Below are 13,497 nucleotides of genomic sequence, written 5' to 3'. Positions count from 1 at the left end.
GTGCGTTAAAAAGTGGGTGTTTTCAATATAATGAGTGCTTTAAAAAGTGGGTGTTTTCAATATAATGAGTGCGTTAGTAAGGCTTTGTGATTAAGTACAACGCACTCTACAGCTACAGCGCCCCCGCACTCTACAGCGCCCCCGCACTCTACAGCTCAGAAGGGCCATGAGATAGATTCTAGCACTGTCGCCAGCATCATGTAAGTTGGGGATCGGATCCCTGGCTGCTCAGCCAATCAGAATGCAGCTCACAACAAGCGAGTAATTTTCTAGTTGCTGGCACGAGTGTGAGTGCAGCCCATACTGCTGAAGATATCAGTCTGGCCTAGGAGTGTCCTGAATTGTGTGCACTCGTGTCAGATGGATTTTTAGCAGTACTAGAGGCACGCACTGTACAAATAAGCTGTGATACTGTGCCGAGGGTGGAAGAGAGCAGTCCAGAGATCTGGTGGACACAGTAAACCATGTGAAGGCCTGCGGTTGTTAAAGGGCTGAGTCTAGAACGCAAGCCCATGAAGGAACAGGAAAAGGTAATTTTTCTGGTTCACCTTCAATGGGAGGTAAAAAAAAAAAAAGAATCTTGGTCCCCAGAAGTAAGTGCTCGCCTCCAAGTGCCCACCGCTAACCACTGTAGGCTACCTTTGAACATACACAATTTTATGTATCCCTCATACAAACTGAATTGGAGAAATATGCCTGCCCGAGACAGGATTGTGCATTAATAGGTGATGTAACTTCGCAATCTTTAAAGCTTCCACAACAATCACAGTGGCACAACAACACACACTGGAGCATAATTCCTTTGCAGGAGAGTGTCGCACATCACATCAATATTTAATTAATGCACTGTATATGGGGCCTCCTCTGGGAGGAGAATATATGCGGCAATGTGAAGGGTGGGGCCAGCATGCCTGTGGGGCCCGCCTGGTCAAGTAATCCGCACAGACCCGGTATCAGATGCTAAAATGGTAGACTCAAGACACTGCATACATGATGACATTGGTACAAACCAGTACAACGCCGAAATAGGCCTCTCCTCCAAGAAAAATGGCACAGATGCAAATATCGATATCAAATCAGGAAATTTCTCAGACGGTCAGTCTCTGAGAAGCGGGCAGTGCTGTGACCAAAGTTAGTCACTCCCGTGCCCGTCATGAGCACACGCCTACTATGACTCATGACGGCCGGGAGCCGTCCTGGGTACCCGAGCACCACGCCCCGCCCCCCTCGCACCGCAGCTGAATTTGCCGCGCGGCGAAGGTGTTAAGCTATTGGCATTGTAAATGCCAATGCCTTTTATTTATGTTTTTAAAACGAAAACAAAAATAAAAGGCATTGTTATTTGCAATGTCAATAGCTCAAACTTGTTTTTTTTTTTAAATTGGCAACACTGTCTGTGCATTGGCTGGACCTCATTAAAACCAGTTTAACACCCAAATATAGCAATAAGCAACAGAAAGGTTACCAGTCCAGCTTTGCAAAGGGCTTTTCACTGCACTGCAACAAGTCATTGCATTTTTTGTCACTTTTGAGCCGTCACAGCTGGAAACAATTGTTTTGTTGTTTAATTCTGCAGATTATGTGGTAGATGGTGGATTATGTGTCAAATGCATCAAATCTATAATTATGTGAAAATTGCCACGGCTGCACAATCATAATTCCAGTAGCCCAGAATATAACATGGGAATGAGCACTTCTGTCCTACTGGTAATATCCAGTACATTTCTTTATCATATAAAAAAAAGCGTTTACATTGATTCGGAATACTTCCAATCTTGCCGAAACGAGAGAAAAGGAATACGTTCAAAAAGTGATTGCCCAAGAGCAGACAGTTTAGGATGGTGGGGTAAAAGCAGTATCTCTTAGTTTCACATTTCCTACTAGTAACAATTGGGCAGCAATTCTATTTTAATAGCAAGGTCTAGGAATGGCCCTGCCCAAGGAAACACCACTGTGTGGTAGCCATTTTCCAGCTTTAAAACACAGTGTTCATTTCCAGCACATTTTGGTGAAGAGGTAAATCTAAGATTTGATGTAAAGTATACATGTTCCATGGCTAAAGCAAACACACTGGACCTAGTCCTGTGCCAGTAGGTGGCTTCTCGTCAATATATTGGGGGGAGGCGCTGGGGATCCTGATATTCATGCTTGGTATGTCAAAGCTGTACCAGCGTTGTTGTTGTTCTTAACCAGTCTCTCAAAAGTGCTGCCCAGCCTCATTCCTTACGCACCTGTGCGTCTCCGACAGTAAGCTGACTTCAGGGTGACTCCCCCTCCGCTCATCTCCTCTGCATCCAGGAACTGCGGCTCTTCTTCCTCCTCATCAGGGCCGTCAGCGTCTTCTGAAGACTCATTGTTGCCTAGTTCGGGGTCCTTGCGGGGGAGCAGGGTGCCCCACAGCATCTTTAGTCCTGCCCGGCGCCCATTGCCACTTATCAGGCTCCTTGGCGCTCTACTACCCGAGCTCTGATGCCTGATCACCCGCTGGCTGCACCACTGGCCCTGGCTGTGGAGACCGCATTGGCGCTGTGTCTGACTGGGCAATTGAGCCATGCTGAGGCGTTGGGTGATGTGATACTACCCCTTACCCGGCTCCAGTTCAGCTGGAGCACTTCTAGACCTAAGGTACATCCCCTCAAACCCCATGCCTGCTAACGACTGGAACTAGTGCTGCTGAATAGACTGGGCAGTTTCACTACGGTAGTCGCACGATGCTTATACACCAACCATGTTGGAAAGTAGGAAACAGTAATAGGAAGCTGGACGAAGTCACAATTATCTCTTTTCCTAAAGGTTTCTTTTTCTTTTTCACATAATCATGATATTTAGGAATTTAATTTAGGGCAATTATATTAACGTGAATTGTAACTATTCCAAATAACAGGCAAACGTTAAAAAAAATAGCAATGGCATAGAAACAAAATGTTAGAGATCGTATAATTCTACTTTGTTTTTCAGTAAAACATGCTATTAGAAAAACATTACTCCCTGATCCAAGCTACTGTAAATAATACATTTCAAGATGACCGCCAAGTTAGTCAAGAGACGCAAGGCATTTGCGAGTCTGACATACGTGGCCTGCGGCCCATAGAGGAAGAGTTGTATCGTTTATAAGCACAAGCACGCCGTCAAAAGGTGGAGCGTTGATAATCTTACTAAGAGTATTTTTTCGTTTGCATGACTTAGTTCAGAAAACAATTAACTTTTACTGCTCAGCATTCGGTACGGAAAGACCTAGTTTGCGGACAAGGATAGCATAAAAGGTAGAATTGCTATAATAGGCAATATACACAATGATATTGTAAGAAAAACGCGGTTCGGTTCACACAGAAACAGAAATCTAGAAGAACAAGCATTTACAATGCAATAGGTCTCGAATTTATGCGAGTTTGAGCTATTCACATTGCAAATAACAATGCAATGCCTTTTATGTTTGTTTTTGTTTTAAAAACATAAAAATGCATTGTCATTTACAATTCTAATAGCTTTAACTTGTGTAACTGCGAGATTTATTGCATTGCAAATGCTTGTGCTTTGACTGGTCCTCACCTACATCATTTATTTCTCTCTATTTGTTCTATTATTGCAAAATGTTACTGAAAAAATCTATATTAATAAAATGTATTAGCTACTCTGTAAGTGACCTCCCTCAGTCGTATTAGTGACTATGAGAGGGGTTATTTTTTCCCTTATAGAATCTCCATGTGCTTTTCTCACAGCTGTGAGTGTTATAGCCATCATTCAGAGAACCTTCTCCTAGCGATGGGGATGAAAAATGTTTAATCTCCGGGAGAGGGAATTCATCTATGTAAAAAAGGTGTGAGAGGCCTTCAACTTTACCCATAAGCTCCTCGGCTGTGAGGGAGATTTTTGCAGCTCCCCTTACAATAAGGAGTGACTAAGAGGTGATGAATCCTCCCCTATTAGCCCTCAATTTATCTAGGTAGCTTTAACACCTTGAATGCTAAGGCTTTTCCCGCTGGGTGCTGATATTGTTGTTTTCCCATTTTTCATGACAAGGTCAACTCGTCATAAGCACAGCTCCAGTAAACTGCATGACGATCTGACCTTGCTATTAGCATGGAAGAGGTTAAAGGAGAACCTTCCATTTCCTTTAGAGTGATCCCAACATAACGGATGCTGTGAGGGAAATTTTCTAGTCCCTCTGCAGTGAGCCCCCCTGTATGGCATGAATGGCTGAGAGAGATCATTAAATTATTGGTTCCTCCTCATCTTCCTCTTGCAGTTTCAACGGGCCACGTTAAGTCAGTGTTTATGCAGGTTACTTTCCATATTAGCCTGTCCTTTTTGTGAAATCACTGATGACACTTAAGTGATGAGAGAGATGAACAGTTGCTTTGTATCTTAGGTTCTAGACGGCACGGGGCTTAGGTACCCCTCCTCAGCAGGGAGGTCGTGTATGAAAATAACTAAAAACTGCTTACTTACCTTTTCTCTAGGAAACGCTTCAGTGTGATATCTAGGTATATCACACTGAGTAGAAAAAGTAATCCAGAAAGTTACCTGTAAAGTAATCCAAAGTAATTAACAGTATTTTCACTGTATTGAACACATTTACAAACCTGTAACAAATTCATTTTCATTCAGCTTGCTTGTATTGTTCAACCTGCCTTGAAAATGATCATATACACTTACCTGTGCCAGGCTTGGCCCTGGCTTGGAAAGTAAAATGCCACATGTGGACTGCAGCACCTATTGTGCAATCCACTAACATGGCATTAAAAACATGTCTTCAGGCCTACCCTGAGAAGTCGGATACTGCAGCTTTAAATCTGCTGCCCATACCAGTCTAAAATAACCCTTTAGACAGGTAGGAAAACAGATTTTGAGTATTAAGTAAGTCAGGCCTATGTGCACCCTAGCTGCCCACAAGGTAGCGGGCAAAATTATTAAGAGTGCAACATGTATGACATTACAAATGGCATGTTCCACCAGTGATTAGGCCCAATACGAATTTGTCAATCAACCAACCGTAGCTGGCCTGGGAAAAAGTTCATGAGGGTAACTCTACCCACTTTTTCACCATTGCCTGTTTGCCCTTCTGCAACTAATTCCCAGGTGTCTTCTCCACCCACAGGCTTGTGAACTATACAAAGCTTGACCCTCACACAGGATTCCTTAGAAACTCATCCTAGACCTGTGGAAGAATAGAAAAGGCTTGGACCTAATGTCTGACCTATTAGGAGCTCTGCAGCACTTGACCCGCTTCCCTTTGTACCCAAGACAACAATGTGAAATCCAAGAGTCAGTTGGCTGGCTTCCTGTGTGACTACTGGGACACAATATTCCTCAAGAAGAGCTTTTTCCTTACAATTAAAAGCTGATCAATGTAAACTGAAAAAAGGACTGGACTTTGCTGGTGGCCTGTGTCTGGTTCCCCTGTGAATCTCTACGCCCCTCTTCTAAGATTATTGGCGGCTTAGAAGTGTTCTCATGTGGTCGCCTGGACACAAGGAAAAAGTTTGAAAACTTTTAAAAACTTTTGCTCCAGAGCCAAGGTAACCTACCACGAAAAGTACATGCCCAGCAGTTCCATGGAATCGGTATGAATGTCAGATTTAAACCCTTACAGGCTCTAGCATCCCTTAAAAGCGTACCTCTCTGTTTTTGGGACTTGGACCGCGAGAAAGCAACCTTTCCTTTATAATAAAAAAGGGTATCTTTCTTGACTAGGACTTTGAAACTTTTTTACAATTGTTGAAGACTACTAGGGCTCCATCGCGATCGGCCTCAAATCACGCTTAAATCCTGGTCAACCGCTTCCCTATACTATCATTAACACTTCATGCTTTTTGGCGCTATCTTCACTTAACTCTGTAAAAATTCATCGCTCTTGATCCCCTTATTGGATTTTGGTGATTTTCATCTTATTATAGCCGTTAAATTTGACACTTTTATTTAAATTTGTGCTGTGGAATTTGTGTTTTGTGACTTAGTTTGCTGTGGATTCCCAGTTTAAATACTTCACACATTGCATTTAACTCAGGCATTGAGCACAGGTTTAATTAATTTAATTTGTGTGAAATCTAGTAAGTGGTAGTCTTATAGCATGAGGTGTCTACCCCAAATAAGAACACACATTCCTAACATAGGGGCTGTTAGGGTAGGCTAGAGGCAGTCCCATTACTATTGGCCAACAACTTCTGGTATTGATGTTCCCACTTTGTCTTACAACCTCTAGATAAATGTTTACTAATAAATAGGAGTGAAGATAATTTCGCTATTATGGTGGCAATTGGTAACATGCAAGCAGGCTTTAACTCTCAAGAATTGGAACAATCAAAATCTTCAATTCAAAGCTAAGAAGACTAGGCTAGTGAACAATTCAGAAATTTTCAGTTCTGTAAAAGGTGAGGTCAATGTTAAAAGGCCTTAATACTAGACTTAATAGTCCTAGAAGTAGTCTGTGTTATTCACAGACTATCCAATCCTTTATTTACTTTACATTCACACAAAAATATTACAAATATCATAATGCATTTATGAATGGATTTTACTATTCAACATTTTTAAACCAACATTCAAATGCATACCAACCTGATAATTCCTTGGATAATGTTTTTGGCAACATTCAGTCCTTTCAAGTAATCTGCGACAAGTATTTGTAAATCATTCTCATCCTCCAATTCATCTACAAATAATTCTGTAAATCTAAAAGAGAATTCACAATGGTTAAACAAAATGGGAACTATGCAACATCCACGTGTCTTAGACAGGATACAGTACTATTTAAGAAGCATCTAAAATAGAAATGCTGTAAAATGGTTACATAACAAAAGAAAAACAGTGATTAAATGTTACAAAATCTAGCAGAGGGAGGATTATGAGTGGGATACTAACAGCATAATAACAGTCACAAAACATCAGTTATGAATATGCTACTTACCAGTATGCATCTGTTCTTGGCATGTAGGGCTGCTAACATTCATATCTTAGCATTAGATCGCCGCCTAGTGTTGGGTCCGGATGATCGCACATTGTTGTCCTGGAAGAGTCTTCGAAGTATCCTGAGATAGGTGGCTCCTCCCCTGGACTACAGTGCGCATGGGCATCGGCTCCATCCCCAGATTGTTTTTCGCCATTGTGGCAGGAGTGAAAAGTGTAAAGGATGTCCATGCTAATGACTGAATACAATAGTATATCTGCAGCTGCAACAGGCACCTGGGAGGAGGGTGGGCGATATGAATGTTAGCAGCCCTACATGCCAAGAACAGATGCATACTGGTAAGTAGCATATTCAGTTCGAGGCATGTGGGCTGCTAAATTCATATCTTAGCATAGAATACATAGCAGTCCCTCCATCAGCGGCGGTTGCCCATGCCAGCTGCAGAAACCTGAAAGAGTGTCTTGAGAACAGCCTGTCCTACAGCAGCTTGCTGCTTGGAATGCACATCAACACAGTAGTGTTTTGTAAAGGTATGTGGTGTAACCCACGTGGCTGCTCTGCAAATGTCCTCTAAAGGAATGTTCCCTAGGAAAGCCATGGATGCCCCCAATTTGCGTGTGGAGTGCGCCCTTGGGGGTATCGTTAGAGTGCGCTTGGCCTTTTGATAACATATTTGGATGCACTTAACAATCCACCTGGCTATTCCTGCTTTGGAAATAGGGTTGCCTTTGTGTTGTGGTGCGAAGGCAACAAAAAGTTGTTTTGTCTTTCTAAAGGGTTGTGTCCTGTCTATGTAGTACATCAACGCCCTCCGTACATCTAAGGTATGGAGCATTCTTTCCGCTACCGTTTGTGGGTTTTGGAAGAATGCCGGCAAGTCAATAGTTTGGTTGAGATGAAACTGTGACACCACCTTCGGAAGGAATTTGGGGTTAGTGCGTAGCACTACCCTATTTGGATGAATCTGAATGAAAGGCTCTTGGATTGTGAGCGCTTGTAGCTCACTAACACGCCTCAGTGACGTAATAGCTATTAGGAAAGCTACTTTCCACGTTAGGAACTGGAGTTCACACGAGTGCAGTGGCTCAAAAGGTGGTCCCATCAGTCTGGTGAGGACCACATTGAGGTTCCACACCGGAGCTGGTGGTGTTCTTGGGGGAATGACTCGTTTCAGACCTTCAAGGAAAGCTTTAATGGCAGGCACTCTGAAGACAGAGAGATGCTGCCTGTTCTGAAGATAAGCCGCTATGGCGGATAGATGTATCCGAATGGAAGTGTACGCTAGATTGCACTTGTAAAGATGCAACAGATAGCAAATGATGTTAGGGATAGATGAATCTAGCGGGTTGATGTCATTGGCTGTACAGTAAATGACAAAACGCTTCCATTTCGCAGCATAGCATGCTCTGGTAGTTGGCTTCCTTGCCTCCTTGATGATGTCCATGCATTCCGGAGGTAGGTTAAGGTATCCAAACTCTAGGACTTCAGGAGCCAGATCGCCAGGTTGAGCTGTTGCGGATCTGGATGCTGAATTTCTCCATGGTTCTGCGTCAAAAGTCTGAGCGTGAGGCGCAGTCTTTGGTGCGGCACCACCGAGAGTTCGAGGAACGTGGTGTACCATGCTTGGCGCGCCCACGTTGGAGCAACTAGGATGAGAGTCATCGCGTGCTGCCTTAGCTTTCTTGCCACCAGCGGTATCAGAGGGGCTGGCGGAAAAGCGTACGCAAATTTGCCTGACCAGTTCATCCATATCGCATTCCCCTGCGACTGTGGGTGAGGGAACCTGGCGGCAAAGTGTTGGCATTTTGCGTTTTCTTTTGTGGCAAACAGGTCTATCTCCGGATGACCCCACTGCTGGAAGTACGGGTGGAGGACAGATGGGTGTATCTCCCACTCGTGCATTTGATGGCTGTACCTGCTGAGCAGATCCGCCATCTGATTGTCCTTTCCCGGGAGGTGTTCTGCCATGAGGAAAATGTTCCTCTGAATGGCCCACTTCCACATGCTCTGAGCCAGATGAGACAGCTGTGGCGAGTGGGTGCCTCCCTGCTTTTGAATGTAGTACATCGCGGTCATGTTGTCCGTCCGGACTAACACCACCTTGTTGCACAGATGTACAATGAAGGACTTGATCGCCATGAAGATTGCCATCAGTTCCAGATAATTGATGTGCATCCTCTGTTGTTGCGTCGTCCATAGTCCCTGCACTGTGTAAGTGAGCAGATGAGCTCCCCATCCCTGGAGAGATGCGTCCGTTGTCAGGATAATCTGTGGCACTGGCTCTTGGAACAGTCGGCCCTTGCAAAGGTTGTGTGGAGTCCACCAATGCAGAGAGTCGTATGCCCGACTGGTAACCAACACTAGGTCTGTCAATTGTCCCTGAGCCTGTGTCCACTGATTTGCTAAGCACTCCTGGAGCGGGCGCATATGTAACCGTGCGTGAGGGACTATGAAGATGCAGGAGGCCATCATGCCTATCAACTGCATGAACACTCTCGCTGGAAGCGAGTGTTGTGGTCTGAACTTCTGGATTAGACTGCATGCTGTCTATCCTGACTTTGTTTGGTTGAGCCATGGCCGTCAGGGTATTGATCGTCGCACCTAGAAACTGCCGGACATGTGCCGGCTGAAGATGCGACTTCGGGTAGTTCAACGAGAAACCTAGATTGTGAAGGAGGTGAATGGTGGTCGACATGTCCGCGGCGCACTGTTGTTCCGACTTGGCTTGAACGAGCCAGTCGTCCAGGTAGGGGTAGACATGGATGTTCTGCCTTCTGAGGTGCGCTGCTACTGTCGCCAGACACTTGGTAAACACCCTTGGGGCTGTGGTGACTCCGAAGGGTAGGACCTTGAACTGGTAATGCTTGCCTTGAATAGTGAACCTGAGGTATTTCCTGTGGGACGGGTGTAGTGGAATGTGGAAATAAGCATCCTTGAGATCTAAGGTTGCTAAGAAGTCCCCTTGGTTTAACAAGGGAAGAATCTGTTGCAGTGTAAGCATATGGAAATGTTCTGATAGTATGTACAGGTTGAGGGGACGTAGATCTAGAATGGGTCTGAAAGATCCGTCCTTCTTTGGAATAAGGAAGTACAGGGAATAAATATACCCCTGTGCCTTCCTCTCCCACCGGCACGAGCTCGATTGCGCCTTTGTGCAGCATCGCCACTACTTCCTGCTGCAATAAGTGCAAGTGCTCTGCGGACATAGGCCTTTGCCTTGGCGGAATGTTGGGTGGAGTGGATTTCAACTCTAGGCAATAACCATACTGGACTAGTTGTCACACCCACCTGTCTGTGGTGATGTTTCTCCAGACGGGCAGGAACTGCTGCAGTCTCCCCCCGACAGGTGTTAAGTGGTCGGGGGGCAGTGACAGAGAGTCACTGTTTGCTTGGGGTAGAGGAGCGGGAGTTGTTGTTTCCTCTGCCGCGACCTCTGTTGCTGTTATTTCTGTAACCTCCCTTGTTCTGTTTTGTGAACGAGGATTGTGCTCCACCTCTTGAGAATTGCGATTGTTGACCCATTTGTCCTCTGGTGACTCCACGTGCACCTGAGCGACGAAAATTATTGCCACGAAACTGTTGTGATTGTAGGGCCCCCATGGACTTAGCAGTTTCTGTGTCCTTCTTTATCTTTTCGAGGGTGGTGTCAACATCTGGACCAAACAGTCTATCAGGATTGACTGGCTGATTAAGTATGGTTGTCTGAATATCAGGTTTAAACCCTGATATGCGGAGCCAAGCTTGTCGTCTCAGCATGACGCTAGTGTTGATCGCCCTAGCTGTTGTGTCTGCGGCGTCAAGTGCACACTTGATGGCTGCGTTGGAGATCAGTTTCCCTTCCTCGATAAGCAGTTTGGTGCCCTCTTGAAACTTAGGAGGCAGGTGTTGTACAATCTGCTCTAGGGTGTCGTAATGCGCCCTATCGTAACGTGCTAAGAGTGCTTGTGTATTTGCAATACGCCAAAAGTTGGCAGCTTGTGCCGCCACTCTTTTGCCCCCTGCCTCTAGCACTTTGGACTCCTTGTCTGGGGGAGGAGCTTCACCCGTCGTCTGGGAGTTGGCCCGTTTTCTGGCATTTGCGACCACAAGAGAGTCCAGTGGCAACTGTCCCCGAATGTATGCAGGGTCTGCAGGTGCTGGTCTGTACTTTTTCTCGATACGTGGATTGACCACTCTCGCTCTGGTAGGTTCTTTAAAGATGTCAGCTGCATGCTTGAGGACTCCCTTGAGCATAGGCAGCGTTTTCACAGTTCTTTCAGAGACTGAAAAAGTGTCAAAGAGAAAATCCTCTTCCACTGGGTCAGCATGCATGTCCACATCATGATTAGCAGCTGCCCTCTCAATGAGTGCATGAAATCCTGCAGAATCCTCTGTTGGGGATGCCCGTGCACTGAAAGGTTGTGGGTCTTGCCCCACACTTTGGGTGCCTTGGTCACCAATGTCATCATATGCATCAGGATGTGCATCTGGTTCATTGATTGGTCATCCTCATCATATCCCTCACCCTCAGAGTGTTCTGGTGAGGGAGTAGGGCTTCTTCTTGGAGGAGGCTGGATAGGTTCTATGAGGTTAGAAACGTCCTGAGGAACCCTTTTCTTCTTAAGTGGGATGACATAGGAGTCCAGAGGCTCTGAAGTGATCCTCCTTTTGTATAGGGTTAATTTGCCTGTGTTGGCGTCGATGAAGTGCTCAGAATCGTCCTCTGATTCGAGTTCTCGACCTGAAGGTACCCCTGCCGTAGAAGAATCAGACGCCTTTGGCGTCAATTTCGTAGAAAAGGCCTTCGGAGCCTCTTTCGGCGGCAGAAGGAAGAGAAGCTTACTCTTAGGCTTTGCCGGAGTGTCCTTCGGCGTCTGAGGCGACGGCAACGGAGCCGACGTAGCAGCGGCCCTTTCCCTGATTCTCTGTAGCGAAGCGGCGATGGGGGACGCTTCACTTACAGTGGCTTTTGGCGCTGACGAGGATGTTTTGACCTTCCCCTCGGATCCGACGTCATGGTGGCCTTTTTGAGTCTTGGACGCCGATGCAGTCGCCGCCGACCCAGAGTCCTTGGATCGATGCGCAGATGTGCCAGCCGTCGATCCGTGCGCTTGTGTCGCCTCCGTCTCCACTACGCGACCGACTAACGGAGTCCCAGTCGGAACCGGAGCCGTGCCGCTGGCCTTGGCGTGCTTAGACGGTGTCGCAGCGGTTGATCCGTGCCGACCACCCTTTTTAGAGGATCCCTCCTCTGGCGCCGATTTTGACCCTGTGGAATCGACCGACTTCTTCGACTTCTGTGGACCGGAGGTCGACGGAGCCGATGCGGCGGCGGGTGCAGTAGTTTTCTGTGGGCCGGCCGCCATTTTAGGGACGCTCGAGTCCATAAGTTTCGGTTTCGTTTTCGGGTCGGCCATTTTAGGTGTAGTCGATACCGTAGGTTTCGGTTTCGATCCGGCCTGCCCAGCAAGTATGTCCGTGGCCGGGCCTGAAGGCGGGGCCGTGGCTTGCGGTACGGGGTCTTGGGTAAGGCCAACTGGCGATCCCGTGACCCGATCGTGTTCTTCGAAACCTTCGGGGCATAGCTCGTCCCCCGAGCTATCTGCCGCGGCCCCATAAATCTCTTCGACGTCCCCTACCTCGTCGACGTATTCAAGGCCTTGACCCACGACTCCGTCGTCGTCTACCGGATCCGCCTCGACCTCCGTTTCGGGTGGGGATATTTGGAGATGATGACCCTGTTCATCTTCATCTTGGTCGCCGAAGATGTTTTCTGGATCCGGGGCCGCTTGTCTGGCCTCCAGGCGCACCGCGCGCCGAAGCTTGAGAGTCTTTTTAGACCTGAATTGCGCGCAAGCTTTGCACTTGCCGTCGTCATGGTCCGGTGAAAGGCATTTGTTACAGACCGGGTGCAGGTCTATATGTGGGTACTTGGACCCACAGAGCGGACAGTACTTAAACGGACTCCGCTCCATGCTGGAAAGTTGTTGTCGCGTCGCGATGAGAAGGCCTCGATGTCCGAAGAGTGGGAAAAACTCCGCTGAATCCGACTCCAAGAGTCGGAAGAACTCGAGACCGTGCGCAAACAATACCGACGCTATAAATACAAGGCCTTTTGGCCTTAAAAAGTTAGTTTTACTCGGTTTCGACAGAGAGAAGTCGAGACCGCATCCGAACCCAATGGCGGAAAAAAACAATCTGGGGATGGAGCCGATGCCCATGCGCACTGTAGTCCAGGGGAGGAGCCACCTATCTCAGGATACTTCGAAGACTCTTCCAGGACAACAATGTGCGATCATCCGGACCCAACACTAGGCGGCGATCTAATGCTAAGATATGAATTTAGCAGCCCACATGCCTCGAACATGTAGCTACAGAAGGTGGATGTCACTTATGGAAGGTAGGGGACACGTGCCTCTATTACACTAGTTGGTGTTTGCGGGATATTCTGGCGCTATTAAGAAAGTAGGAAGATTTCATATCAAGTAGAAGAGTGCTGCAGTACAGTAGTACTAAGAAGGCGTTAATAAGGTTCACAATCGCGTTATTACTGCGACGTGCACGCTGTGATTTTTAATATTGTCAGCATTCCTCAGCGTGTTACTACAGCG

The 13,497-nt window shown here is 46.6% G+C and overlaps 1 protein-coding gene across 1 annotated transcript in view; it reads right to left on the bottom strand.

Annotated features, from left to right (window-relative positions):
- MDN1 (midasin AAA ATPase 1) overlaps positions 1–13,497 on the bottom strand; it is a 2,221,312-nt gene that overhangs the window by 1,906,046 nt on the left and 301,769 nt on the right. Inside the window, exon 20 of the mRNA XM_078648266.1 lies at positions 6,559–6,672. Coding sequence (XP_078504392.1) covers positions 6,559–6,672 — 114 coding nt within the window. The remainder of the gene's footprint in view (positions 1–6,558; positions 6,673–13,497) is intronic.

Source organism: Lissotriton helveticus, chromosome 6, assembly GCF_964261635.1.
Source record: "Lissotriton helveticus chromosome 6, aLisHel1.1, whole genome shotgun sequence".
In the NCBI taxonomy this organism is placed as follows: domain Eukaryota; kingdom Metazoa; phylum Chordata; class Amphibia; order Caudata; family Salamandridae; genus Lissotriton; species Lissotriton helveticus.
This window is presented reverse-complemented; position numbering and strand designations above follow the sequence as displayed.